This window comes from Myxocyprinus asiaticus, chromosome 39 (genome assembly GCF_019703515.2).
Source record: "Myxocyprinus asiaticus isolate MX2 ecotype Aquarium Trade chromosome 39, UBuf_Myxa_2, whole genome shotgun sequence".
Taxonomy (NCBI): Eukaryota; Metazoa; Chordata; class Actinopteri; order Cypriniformes; family Catostomidae; genus Myxocyprinus; species Myxocyprinus asiaticus.
In genome coordinates, this window is record NC_059382.1 from 9687534 (window position 1) to 9702614 (window position 15081).

At 37.1% G+C, this 15081-nt stretch overlaps 1 protein-coding gene and 1 pseudogene across 1 annotated transcript; one reads left to right on the forward strand and one right to left on the reverse strand.

Annotated features, from left to right (window-relative positions):
• Positions 1-3: 3 nt before the first annotated feature.
• On the reverse strand, positions 4-2430 carry LOC127430116 (uncharacterized). Its single transcript, XM_051679612.1, has 5 exons — positions 2376-2430; positions 1684-2148; positions 1495-1579; positions 703-845; positions 4-606 (listed from the first exon to the last, which is right to left on the reverse strand). Exons 2-5 carry the CDS (start codon positions 2110-2112, stop codon positions 526-528), a joined length of 738 nt encoding a protein of 245 aa, XP_051535572.1. The 5' UTR covers positions 2113-2148; positions 2376-2430; the 3' UTR covers positions 4-525.
• Positions 2431-5044: 2614 nt separating this feature from the next.
• On the forward strand, positions 5045-13354 carry LOC127429640 (von Willebrand factor D and EGF domain-containing protein-like; annotated as a pseudogene).
• Positions 13355-15081: the final 1727 nt, after the last annotated feature.

A 15081-nucleotide genomic window follows, 5' to 3' on the forward strand; every position in this document is an offset into this window, starting at 1 on the left:
TCATACCGCACCATCTCTTAGCCTAAATTTATAAACAATGTAAAGAATAGCAAATTTCTAAGGCATAATGTCCTTGTTTTATTTCTCGAATAAGCATGTCTTTATGTTCTTATTTTTCTGGCCCCAGAGAATACTTTCCTGTTTATTACATTTATTTAATATAATTTATTATTATTATTATTATTATTATTATTATTATTATTATTATTATTATTTCCTCTCAAACATTTTGATTGTAATGTGTTTTTATACTGTTGACTAACTCTTATGCAGTTTTTGTACTTTATTTGTATATGCAATTTAAAAAAAACAAGTTAGTAAAAGCCAATATTTGTTTGTTTATTTTTATTCTTCATTTATTAACTGATCACACGTAGTTCTAACAATTTCTTTAGTGTGTTCTAATGATCTTTTGGATCATGCGGAGCTCTCCTGAAGCATTATTGTTCAGGCAGAACAGTAGTCTTTCTATAGCCTTTTTGCTATGACACAGCACAAAATAATTTCTTCTGTGTCAAAACAGGTTCATTTCCTCAAGGAGTTGGTCAACTTTTCTTCAACTCGGTCCATAAAGGCACTATACACTCCTCTTCTGCGCCGATGTCTCTGTAACAATAGAGGGGGAAATGCTTTCCAAAAAGGTTTTTAAGAAATGCTTTATCATTGGCAGAGCTTAGATATATGTCTTCTCAGAACGCTTACTGTATAAGATGCAGATTTTGTTGGCCATGGCGTCTTTGGTAGTATCAACCTTGGGTCCCATTTAAGCTCTGTGGGTTTGAAAGTGTCAATTTTATTTACATTGTCTCGCTCAGAAAGGTTCGGGTCAGGTTGGCTCTTAGTGGCTGTGGAAACAAAACAAAAAAGTGATACATTGTCATTCTACCTGGTGATTTCAAATCCATGTTGTAGCTGACCTTTGTTCTCTAAATGCACATAAAATGAATATATTGCAAACAAAGACTTACTCAGTTTTTTTTTTTTTTTTTTTTTTTTTTTTTTTTTTTGGCTTGCTTTCTAGTAAAAAATTTGAAATATCCTTAAACCAATAGATTTACTAAGATAACATACACATAATTGTATTAGATTAATGCTTAAAACAAGAAAAAAAAAATTGTTAATGGGGTAAGGAAAACAAACAATGTTAAAAATATATTCTTGAAAACGAATCTTAATATCATATGCAATTTTGCTTGTCTACTAAATGTATCTTGATTTGGGTGTTTAGATGTATTTAGAAGACACAAATACTGATTAAAATATGTTTTTTTTTTCTTTTTCTTTTTTTTCATATTATGTATTATAAAATTGATGCTTGCTTGCATATAGTGCTTGCAGTGGCACTATATGCAACACTGTTTGTGCCAACTGAATTTTCAAAGTTAACCAATAGTGTAAATGTTATTGTTGGAAAAATCATTGACATGTCCACTTCCTGTCAGTGAGCCTCCACTGCTTTTACTTTTTAGTACATAATGAAAACTGCAAATTTACCTGGTCTAAGGTACTGTGACTTAAAGATCAAACATCCTGGGCCCTTTTCCAAAGAGGTCACCATATCATGCATGCCCTCAGCACACTGCAGTTGGATAAGAGGTATGTGCATTTCCAATGAAGGCTGTCATCTAGTGACTATATAGTGCAATGCAGATAATATGAGCAATTATGTTATTAGAAACTTACAGGTCTAAAGTTGTGAGGCTTTGGATTTTTGTAAGGCCCCATGGGGTACTTTCCTGTTCTCACAAACTGCAGCTTTGACTCTGTTGAGCCGGGTGGTTTGTAGCATGCAGTAAATGGGTGTGTTTTATGTCTCTTCTGTTCAAGTCCAGGCAACATTGAAGGAGCCACTTTATTAACCTTTTCCAAGATGAAGGATTCTTCATCCAAACTACTTTTTGTTTTAAAAAGGTGCAGGTTTTTTCTCTTGATCCGTGGTAAACTCAAAGATCTGTACAACTTGGGGGTGAAGTCAGGGGCTTTTATGTTCCATGGATCAGGTTGAACCGCTGGTTGTGGTGGGATGAGTCCACAACTACGACTTGAGATCAAGTTTTTAGTGGCAGAGAAGAGCAGTTTTCTTCTGAATTGAACAGACTCGAGTGGATTCATTGTGAATCAGCTGCATCCTATGTCCTGAGAAATAATCTGAGACCAAACAATTTGGTATAGCATACTCTACAATGCATAATATTTTCAGTGGAACAGCTATTTCATGTTATTGCTGTAAAGTAAGTAAAGCCAATATATACGCAAAAGTAAGGACAGGATGCTGACTTTCTATGCATGTTAGGGTTACAGTGTAACCACTAAATATAATTACAAGTAACCCGACATTTCTAAGGTGTGAGCACTTAAAAGCAATGCAAACCTACCTTTCTTACAGCCCAGTGGCCTGTCAATCAGTCGTGGCTAAAAAACAGCGAAGAGTTCAAATCTGTGTTTAAACAAAAAAATTACACCATCTCAGCATGGAGCATGGGATACAACAAAAAGAGGTTGCCAGGCAGCCAGAGTTTCAAGTTCTCATTCAAAATCTCTACATGTGGACAGAGCACAGTAGGGACATTGTTGAGGAAACAAAGAGACACCTTAGCAACCATCAAACAATGAATTAAACCACTTTAAGTATGGGAAACCTACCAGCTCTTTTTAATTGCATGGGATGCCTGAGTTATATCTTCAATCTTTATAACTTTATCAATTAATTAATATAAATCACCCTTACCATATGTGTGTGTGTGTGTGTGTGTGTGTGTGTGTGTGTGTGTGTGTGTGTGTGTGTGTGTGTGTGTGTGTGTGAAAACAGATGTATCTTTTATTCTTTCTAAAGGCATTTTGCATTTGAACTTTTTAGACTGCATTGCATTTTAAATTCACAATTGCATTAATTGCATTAATTCATTCATGCTCTTGTATGTTGTAAGTTTAATTTGTGTTTTGTACTAAAATGATGCATAAAGGTCAAATTGTACTTTCAAATCTAAACCAACAGAGGGCAGCAAACAGCTTATTCATCTCTCTCTCTCTCTCTCTCTCTCTCTCTCTCTCTCTCTCTCTCTCTATTTCTTTTAACTTTTATTTCCATATATTTTATTTCCAATATAAAATTTAATTCTATTAAATATCTAAAAAAATTACTTAGGGCAAAGCATAATCTGTTATAATATTCTGTAATAGGTGGCAGTCATAGGGAAGCAATAATTCTCTGTAACTTGGTGCAAAATTATCCCTGGATTCAAGATAGGAATTGGGGGGTGGGAGTAAATGAAGAAAACAGAGAACGCAGAGATATTGTGAATATTAAGTCAGATGTTCAGTTGTTAGGAAGACATTTATAAACAGCTGATTGCACTGGAGGTGCACAAGAACATGTTTGAACAATAGAGAACATGTGTATTTACCATATATTTACCAATCTTACAAGAACCACAAGTCATCATTTCAAGTGATATAGGTGGAAATACAGAAATCTGAAATATGGCCAAATTAACATATAAATAAGTAATAATTGACGATGGCCTGTTGAATTGTTGAAAAATATAATTCAATGACATACCTTACATTATAAGACTTATAATGTACATTCAAATAGTCTTACAGGTGACAATTACCAACCTTCTGGAGCTGCAATCAGGGGTGTACTGGGACTAAAAAGTGGCCCTGGACTTTCTGGCCCAGAGCGGTCCACCAAACCCGGCCCGCAACACACCACACCATAACACACCGGCTCAGTGATTTCATTTTCCGGCTCAATTTCAAAATTTTGTGTTTGAAAAAAAAAAAAAAAAAAAAAAGACATTTCTATTGATTGCTAGTCATGACAACGGGCCCCACAGTGCAAAAATGGTCATAACTTTAAAACATATAAAACTACTGTAAATGTGATGAGTGGATTTTTTTAGAGAAAGAACTAAAAATAAGTACTTTATAGATCAGACAGATAACATGTCTGAAAACTTTTTTCCTAACATACAGATGTTAGGTTAAAATGAACATGAAAGTACAAGGGAAAGTGTGTATTTTACGTGCTGTGACAAGATTTTAAAGATCTTAATCACCTTTCAAGTTCTTTCTAGAAGTGCAAATAAACTATTGTCTTAGTTAATATGAGGTTATGGAAACAACAAGTATAATAATAATATATTATATATGTATATATAGCTATACAAGATCATAAAATGTTGTTTAAAATAGTTAGATGAAGAAAGTATCACACAGCAGGACACTGATGACAATGCTTATAATTTCATGACAATTACTCACATAACTGTAAATGTATATTTTTTAAAAAATCTATGAAAACAAAGTTGGCCAGAATATGTCCATATATAAATATAAACAAATATAAATATATGTACAAATAAATAAATAAACATACCTCATAAAGCAGATATTATCCATAATGTAGAACTTTGCAGATATTTTGCAGATTAATTGCTCATATTTTCACTCTATGTGAGTTTGTTGAATCTTTATACCTGCAGTGTTTTAATTCCTTCATCACATTATTCTTGAGAAAAAGTGAAAAGCCCTGTGCTTTGACAAACAGTGTTTCTGCTATTCTTTAAACAAAGTAAGCCTCAAAGACTCAAATAGCCACAAATATATATTTTTCATGACTTATTTTCTGCATTTTTATCAGGCGTGAGCATTATTCAGCAAGCTGCACTTCAGCTCCCTGCGGTATGAATAAATGATGCAAATGACTATGTACTGCTCATAGCTTTACTGTTTGCAGAATTTATATATACTGCTGTTATTGTGTTTGTTGTAACTTGCAGTTATTTGTCATTTTGTGATTATTCAGAGCTCATCTTATACTTAATATGTTGTCTTTGGTTGTCACAATTATTGTGATTTGTATGTCAAATAATTAGGTCCAAGCGAGGTACGGTGATACTGTGCATACACGGAAATATGCTAAAATGTGTAAGTAAATTCAAAATTAAAGCCAGTTCAGATTCCAAAGTATTAGTCAGTGTGTTAGTTAGACGTTACATAGTCTTTTGAATATTCACTCTATAATGGGGTCCTCGCGGGCATGTTGGAGGCCAGGGCGGCCGCCTATATCACCTCTTGGACGGGCTGGCCCAAATTTCCCAGTGGCCCACCGGAAAAACGCCCAATGCTCCCAACGGCCAGTCCAACCCTGGCTGCAGTCAACTGTAGTAATGTCTACAAGTTCTACTACAACTTAAAGCTTCTAATTTCCTGTTACCAAACACTTCAGTTCTATTTTATACATTCGAAACATTTAGATATTGTGCTATTTCGATTTCTAATCACACCTTGAGATCATGTAAAAGCCTTGCCAATGATGATTGTTTTACAATCTGTTGTTTCATGAGGTGTCACAGTTGTTTCATCAAAATCAAAGTATAAACATTGAGAATATGTTGTGGTTTCAGTTGTGCCTAATGAGCATCATTCACTAAACAAATAAGAATTGAATGATTTCATACACAGTGTCAACACCCTTTGCAGAGAAACAGATGGTGTTGCACCAGTGCTCAATCTTCATGAATGTTATTCACATCTTTGCAAAGGAGTGCTGCGCCCTCGATAGAAAACAGTTTAACAGATGGGTGATTAAAAAATTGAAAAAATAAAATAAAAATAAAAAGAACATCCAAGCACTTAAAATATACACTTATACATTCATATACATTTTCACCTAAAATCTTGATGTTGATACAAAAAAGCTCTTGGATGTTGGGTCAATAACCCACAGACAATATTGCCATCCGGTTTTCTATTCAGCCTGTAGCAGCTGAAAAGATTCTCCGTTGGACCAGATTGACATAGAGATGAAAGGAAGATAAATTTTGCATATCACATGACCATAACATTAAGTGTTATTCCCAATATAATGCTCATAGAAGTTACCACACACCTTGTGCACAACAGGAGCCGATTGTATTATTTGGTTATTGAGAAGGGTTTGTATACTGATGCTGATGTTTTTAAAGACATCCATCATGCTTATTCCCACAAATTTTATGGACATTCACTTTTATAAGTGTAAGCAATTGAAAAACCTCTGTGATTTTCTCTTTCACATTCAACAATCTACTGGTTGGGGCTGGCCAAAGGTTGAGATTGTAGTAAAAAAGAACTTAAATATCGACCTGTTTCTCACCCATACCTATCATATCGCTTCAGAAGACATGGATTTAACCACTGGAGTCATATGGATTACTCTTATGCTCACTTTATGTCCTTTTTTGACCTTCTGAGTTCTGGTCACCATTCACTTGCATTGTGTGGACCAACAGAGCTGAGATATTTCTCTAAAAATCTTCATTTTTGTTCTGCAGATGAAAGAAAGTCATGCACATCTGGGAAGGCATGAGGGTAAATGATGAGAGAATTTTCCTTTTTGGGTGAATTATCCTTTTAAGAAAGAAAATTAAAACGTTCTTAAGAGAATATTTAAGAACGTCTTAAGAATTTTTAAAGAATTGCACTTTTAAACATTCTTACAAACTTCCTATCATTTATCCTAAAAACTTCTTATCCTAAAAAAAAAAAAAAAACTTTTTTTTTCTTAAGAACATTTTTGTGAATCCATTGTATGGAAAATCTCTTTTGGTGTTCAACTGAAGAAAGAATGTCATACGGTTTGGAAACAACATGAAGGTGAGAGACAGAATCTATGACAACATTTTCATTTTTGGGTGAACTATTCTTTTAATTTAAAAAAAAATAAAAAAGAAGAAGAAGCCCCTAAAAAGTCATCTGCAGTAGAAATGTCCATCTCTGCCATGAAAATATTGTAGATTGTTGCTCATCAGAACATTTGTAACAATACCATTCATTGGTAATAAGCTGTAAAACACAGCTACATTATGCCACCCATTAATGAAAAGTATCCCATTTGTCTCCAATGACAGGTGAGGAGGACCTTGCAGTCGATTAAGTCTTGTCCTCCTGTGAAGTTGAGCTGTTTCAAACCTCATGTCATAATGGAGTATGTGGCCAGGCTTTTGTACATTACAGAGCAGTCACTGACATATGGAAGGACAGAGACAGAAGCACAGAAATACATGTCAAACCCATAATCAGCGGCAACTTCTTGTGGAACAGGTACACACCTCAATTATTTCAATACATCAATATCAAAATCAATTTCAATATACAGTGTATATCAATACACTGATAATGCATATATGTATAGAGTGCAGAATTTTAAATATTTCTCGATGCATCATAATGTTTCTTAGGTTTTCAAAATCCTAAAGCTTTTTGTTAATATCCAAGTTCAAATTATCCTGTTTTTGAGTCCCAAATTTTCAGTGTGGTTTCAGACTTTTGGAATCCACTGTATTTGACTGCATATACATCTGTATGAATTTTCTCCCAGGTTGTTGTAAAGGATGTTCTTTCTGCCCACTGTTACTCTTGCCGACCCTCACATCATCACATCTGATGGCAGGTATAAGCTTTACAATTATGCTGTAGTGAAGTAATTCTTACCAATAAAATGTATCATGTTAAATATTCTATCTTAGTGTTGTGACATCTTTCATTTCAAATGCAAATGCATTGTGAATCAAGCATAAATTTTGTGTTTGTTCACAGGAGATATGATAATTTCCAGATTGGGACCTTTGTGCTGTACAGGAGCACGTTGCAACCATTCGAGGTGCATGTACGATAGTGGGAATGTGCTGGCATGACTACGCACCCAACCTCGTGTGCCTGGCTTTGCTGCCAGGGATGGGGGTGAGGATATCACATTTGACATGTGTAAAAGTCTGCCAGGAGAGACGAAGCCATGCTTCTCTGTGAAGAAAAGAGACCTGGTAAAGAGTGGAATCAGCATCACAGTGTCCTACCAGGGCCGGAAAGTCACTGTGAGTAATATTATATACTGTACCTTTAATGCATTTTAAAACAACGCTTGTGAAGTATGAAGAAACATGGCCTTACTTTTCAAACCTAATGTGTTTATTGAATCGGAAGACGTTGTTGTTTGCTTTAAAACATGTTGAACATGCTCTTGAACTTGCAAGATGATATTGAAGTTACAGTTTACTGTTTTTACATGCAGTTTAGTCTACATATGACAATTTATAGAAGCTTGTGCTTTTTACTTGGCAGGTTACATTCTCGTCGGGGGTATATATGCGTGCGGACGTGGCTGACTGGGGAATGAGACTGACTGTAAGGGCCCCGGGCTCCGACTGAGGCCACACTGAAGGCCTTTGTGGAACTTTTAATGGACAGCCAATCAATGACTACCACACAGATGGGCGGAGAGACTGTGGAGGACAGCACCTCTTTTATCAATGCATGGTGGTGAGACTCAACATTTTGTTAAATGCTGAGAAGATGGAGAATGTTGAAGAAGAACTGTAGGAAAGTCAAATATTTAATTACAAATATCATTGTTTAATTTGATAATAAACCCTAACCCACTTTTTTAAAAGTGAATTTGGTAGCATAGGACGTCTCACTAGATTTTTAGTATTGCACTAGTTGCCTGCTGTGTTATTCTTTGTTCTGTGTGTTTTTGTCTTTGTTTTACTTCGTTTGCCCTTTTGTTTGCATGTTTGATTACATGTTCAATATCATTTTCCCTTTCATTTACTCGTTTGTTTACATACTTTGTTCCTTTGATTTTTTGTTTACATGTTTGTTTATATGCTTTATTTAATTTGCCCTTTTGTTTACATGCTAAATTTCCTTTGCATTTTTGTTTACATGCTTGGTTACATGCTTTATTTAATTTGCCTTTTTGTTTACATGTTTATTTTTATGCTTTATTTAATGTGTCCTTTTATTTACATGCTTTATTTCCTTTGCCCTTTTGTTTACTTGTTTACATGGATAATTAATTTTTTTTATTTTGTGTACACATTTGTTTACATGCTTTATCAAGTTTGCCTTTTTGTTTACATGTTTCTTTATATGCTTTATTTAATTTTGCCATTTGTTTAGATGCTTTATTTTCTTTGCCATTTTGTTTACATGCTTCAGTCCCTTTTTGTCTTTTGTTTACACATTTGTTTACAAGCTTTATTCCCTTTATCCTTTTGTTTACATGTTTTCTACATGCTTTATTTCCTTTGCCCTTTTGTTTCCTGATTTTTCTTTTGTAAAATGAGTCTGAGAAATGCGCATTTGTAGATGAAACAATAATATAACTTTTTTCGTTATTATTATTATTATTATTATTATTATTATTATTATTATTATATTGTCTTAAGTAAATATGAGTGTTGCTTGCGCCTGTACATTGTACCTCACTGTGCTTGCCTTAGGAAGCAAGCAGCGCTAATAATTATCTTGTGGTTTTTATGTTTCCTTTACACCAAGTTGGCACCGAGTACCAGTTTGTTTGACAAGATCCCCATCGATGAAAAAGTTCCTCTGCCAGTCTCCACCAGTACTGCCATTGACAACAAAAAAACACCAGTTGCCTACCGGAGCACTTTCCCAATCCACCCTTTCCTCAAACTGTACTGCCTTTACCCATTTCTGATTACCATCCTTCATCCCAACGCTGGAGGTGACCGCCAAGAACATGAGATCTGGGCAACTTCATAGAGAGTCATTCATCCCTCCTGGCAGGCCCACCCACCACCGTCCAGCTCAGTGGAGCAGATCAAGCACTCAGAGACCCCAAACTCAGTGACGTGTTGTGAAACCACATAGACCCCAAACTCAAAGGTGTGTTATAAAACCCAAAAGATCACAAACACAAAGATGTTGTCAAGGTTGCAGAGAATCATGACACAAACGCAGAGTGAGAGAACCAAAAAGGATTTATTAAACCAAAAAGGCAAAATCAAACATAAATAATCCAGGCAGGCTCCCTCTGAAGCTGGGCTGGGGTAGATGTACTGGACACAAGAATGACCATACCGAGTAGGGATGGGAACTACAGGCGAGACCGATATGAACATGAAACAAGACGAACTGGCACAGGACAGCACACACGAGGAGACTACAATAGGGAGAGAAATCAAACAGGTTAACAGACAGGGCAGGTGTGACTAATTAACTAATAATAGGCAAACAAGGAGGCAGGGTATGATGCAAGACTGAGAGACATGCGGCAATACAGAAACAAAACAAAGCCACGTGCTCTCACAAGACACAAACACCCGAATGGCATGAGCTTACATCGCCAAGACAATAAGGCAATATACGCTCATGCCAACCAACAGACAAGACGAGAGAATGCGTAGCAACGGCAAACAAAGCAATGCCAAGCACTCCCACACTAGAAAAAGCCTGAGTGTACATTGCGAGGCAAATGGCACGCGATGCACTTAACAGGTGACAAAACGAGACAAGACACATTTGTGAGAGTTCGGCCACACACAACCTGACACCTCAGATCGAACCGACGAACCTCAGCACAACGTGAGACAGATCACGACCCGGGTGTGCAGTGCAACTCGGTGCATCATGAGGTGCACCCGTGTTCGTGAGAGACAGACAAAAACTATTGACACGAGTGCATGCGCCAAGATGACATAAGTGCAATGCACTCACGTGACAGAACATGGAGCATGAGTGTCCGGATCCCGACACAGACTGAAACCGAACCAGAGAGGGAAGTCAGGATCCAGACACCATGCTCCGGACATGAAACACAAGACAGACCGAAGAGGACACGGCAGGGAAATCAAACCGAAGCCTTGAGCTCACACAAAGACAGACAACGAAACACAAGACAGACATAGGATGATGATGTCACGGTCCTGTCACACAAAAACCCAGACTGACAGAGTGACAGAACCGTGACAGATGTGTTGCAAGCCGGAGCAGGCGTCAGGGGCGCTATCATGACTCTAGATCTTCTGTAGACCACAGTGTAAGCCAGTTAGACCTAGAGAAGTCTGCTTATGATTTCCCAGAGGATCATTCTTCATCTGATTCACATGAACCACTGGTACAATCTTGGTCTACCTAGTCTGGCCTGACAGAATTTGAGGCCCGGCGGCTCTGCGAAGAAACCCTACAAAACTCCACGGTGGGGCTGGGTTGTAGACTTCTCTTAGGTGAGATGCTAGAGCAAGCTCTTGAAATGTGTGTGCTAGACCAACAGCTTAAAGATGATCAGGCTTGATTGGGCACCACCATACCCTTCTTGGAGACTGAGTGTGAGAGGAGGGTGGTAGAGGACTTTGTAAGGAGGAAGGAGCACCAGGAAGTTCTGGCTTTCTTTAGGTGTCTAAGCTTGTGTAGTGGAAATGGACAGTGCACAGAGTGGGGCTGTTCTTTTTTCCCAGGATTTGGCTCGTATGACTGCAGTCAAGTGTCTGGTAAGTGCATTTATTTACTCTAAAGAAAAAGGGGCCATTCCAACTGAATGTGTTTCTGCACTGTTTTTCAATAGTTTTTCTATTTAAACATGCACTAGATAGATGTTCTTGACCATTGCGCCACGTCTCGCGATGCTTTCAGTGTCTCGCACAGGAGCACTACATTTTAGACGCTGTGTCAAATTAAAAAAAACTTCAGCGTTTATTCTTTTATTCATTGCGCTGTATCTGACTTTTTTTAGCGCAAGGAACGCATTCAGTCTGATAGGCCCAGTCTGAAAGATGGAAGAGAATACTGGAAATGATTCTAAATCTTCATTGTCTTGAATAGGATTTTACAAAAGATTTTTGTTTTTGTTTTTTTCCAAATGCAAAAAAAAAAATCTATCCCTGTTGAAATACCAACATAGCAGCTTCTCACCATCATATATTGTGTTTTTGATTCTGGTCCCGAGCAGAGGTGGACCAATACATTGTTTTTACCGATTAATCTGTGCTGCTCTGTGCTTTTTGGAAAAATCGGTTATAGGCAAATGTGTATGCAGATTGTTTTTCTTTTAAATTCCTTTGTGTTCCTCTGTGGCCAGCACTGGAGGATTGTACAGTTAAACGGCATCGTTCTACAATATAACAGCTGCCTGTAGAGTGTGGATTTTGGTTGCACAAGAAACTACATCTGGGATTTTGTTCATTTTGGACACTTGTAGCCTCTATGACTTTGCACATTATAGTAAGGAAATACTAAGATATTTTTTAAACGTTCTATAAATCGATTAAAAACTATCTGCCAAATAATCAGTTATCAGCCTTTTCCACCACTGTAGTTATCTGTATCTGCAAAATAAACTGTCGGTCGAACTCTAGTCCCCAGTATGGGATGCTGGTGTACCTATCAGGTTTCTTTAGCAAGTTTCCCTGATCAACCAGCTTAGAGACAGAAAGATCATGCTGGTCCACCTGCAAGACCCGCACCAAACCAGCCTGGAACAGCATGAATCCAGGTCTAGGCTGTTTATGCTGGTTGGTCTTTTCAGCAGGGATATCACAGCATGCAAAATGCTATCAAACATACATTAGTGAATGGAAACAACATGACCAGTTGACATTTCATTCATCTTCATCATGTTTGACAGTTAATCTGTTTTCCTTACACAGATGAGACTCTAGAGATCACAGAATTGGAGAACGGAGGGCAGTGTGATGTTCGTTATGGCGTCTGCTCCTCTGTTAGGGTTCTCGGTCAAAGCTTCAAAAAATCGTACCAGCTCAGATGTGAAGTTGCGAAGGAAAAGGTGATAAACATTCAATTCTCACATTAGGTGTGTACATTCGTGTATGGGTGTAATTATTGTTCTGTCTGCATAGATAGCAGATGGTGAATGGTTTTTGGATGATGCTCGGTTAGTGCCTGCTTCCTTTCAAAGCTCTTCAATGGAGTGCCAACTTCCTGTAGACGACTCATAATCCTTCACAGCTCCACACCCACCAGTCTCACGCTGGCAAATCAAAGTGCATTGGTCACTCTTTACTTTGTAATTGATTAATACTATTACATAAAAATTAAGTGTATTCAAAATTATTTATGAATCTTATGAAATGGTATAAAATATCACTTTTTTATTTTTTGCTAGGTTTCTAATGATGGACACAGCTTCAGCAATGCAAAAATACTGACTCTTTTTGATGGCTCATGTCAGATTTGTACAGTCAGCACTGAGGTTATCTGCTTCCTCAAGGTCTGTGCATTTTTAGATTTTAATTCAGACTGTTTTTAGTATGTTTATTAAGTTGTTTTGCCCACAATGTAGGCAAAACCTGACTCCCAAACACACAATTATTTAGACTGTATGAGCTGTTTTCTTAATGCTACATTACCTCAAAATTTCTCAAGACATACAGTAGTAAGAAAACAAAGTTGTATTTTCCACTGTGATCTGTTTGAAATTTGTTTAAAATGTGTTTCTCTATACTATTTATCATCACTTGTTACAAACTGAGTACATTTTTTATCTTTAACCCTTCCTTGTTCTTGGAAATTAAATACCACTGTTGCACTTTGAAGGTCAAATTGATCCTGCTGGTTAATTTAAGTTCAACAGTCACAATTTGCAAATTTTTTCATCTATTTTATCATCAATAACTAATCTTTCACTAATTTACAAATGTCAAATTTACTAATTAAAACTAATTATTATACAGTAAATGCTCCAAATTTGCATTAGTGTGTGTGTGTGTGTGTGTGTGTGCGTGCGTGTGTGCGTGCGTGTGTGCGTGTGTGCGTGCGTGTGTGCGTGCGTGCGTGCGTGCGTGCGTGTGTGCAGGTCAGGTCTTGCTTGAACTACAGACACACACATTTGATCCCATATTCCCCATTTGTTTCCATTAACTTACATTGGATTTATACTGAGCTAGTAATATTGTGACAAATTTTCAGGCCAAAAAGTTGATGTGAAGTTTATGTGTATCAGTTTTAAATAACAAAAAGGGTCAAACTGACCCTGACTTCCAAGTAGGAGTTAAGTGTTTACACACACTGTTCATTCTTAATCATTATGTGTACTTAGACTTTTTAAGTATTGGAAACAATTTAGCTAGACACATCATTATGTACAGCAAATTCATTTCAGGTCAACAGCAGTCAAACAAAGCTAGCACTGCAAGTGGTAGATGTCCCTGTGAAAGACAGTGCTAGATGGCAGTATATGTTGCTCCAAATTTGTACATATCTGTCTGCATTCATGGTGTTCTCACAGGTGTGAGAGTTACCCATGCCATGGGAACTGACACACCCCTGGCCCATACAGACACTGGTTTTTAGACCTGATGCTAATAACAGCTTGGATGGTCCTTTTCCTCTTTGGCCCGGATAACACGATGGCTTTGTTTTTCAAAAACTATTTGAAATGTGGACTCATCGGACCAAAAAACACAGTTCCACTGTTCTACTTTTCATCTAAGATGAGACCGAGCCCAGAGAAGTCGGCAGCGCTACTGGACAGTGTTGATGTAGAGTTTCTGCTTTGCATAGTAAAGTCTTAACTTGCATCTGTGGATGCAGCGGTGAGTGGTGTTGACTAACAAAGGTTTACTGAAGTAATCCCAAACCCATGTTCATGATATCCATGACAGATGAACGACGTCTGAGGGATCAGAGATCACACGCATTCAGAAATGGTTTTCGTCTTGCCCTTTACGCACAGAGATTTGACCATATTCCTTGAATCTTTTAACTATATTGTGCACTGTAGAGGGTGAAATGCCCAAAATCCTTCCAATTTGTCTTTGGGGAATATTGTTCCCAAAGTGCTGGATTATTTGCTGAAGCATCTGTTGGCAAATTTACAAGTCTTGAACGATCCTTGTTCTTGAAGGACTAGGCTGTTTTTTGAGGCTCCTTATACAGTATACAGTACTATGACACAATTGCCTCACCTGTTTAACATCTCCTGTTTCACATCGCCTTGTTATTTCAACTCGTCAAATTGTTATTAGTCTTAAATTGCCCCGTCTCAACTTTTCTGGAGCGTGTTGCAATCATCTGATTTGAAATTACTGTACATTTTTTTAAAAAAAACTATGAAATTCAAAAGGTAAAACACATAATGTGGAAAGGGTAAATATAATTTACAAATCACTCCTTTTTGTTTTATTAGCATTTTTCATACTGTCCCAACTTTTTTGGAATCGTGGCTGTATATGCAAAGTACTAAAAGGATAGTTACCCAAAAATGAAAATTCTGTCATCACTGACTCACACTCAGGTTGTTCCAAACCTGTAGGATGTTCTTTCTTCTGTGGA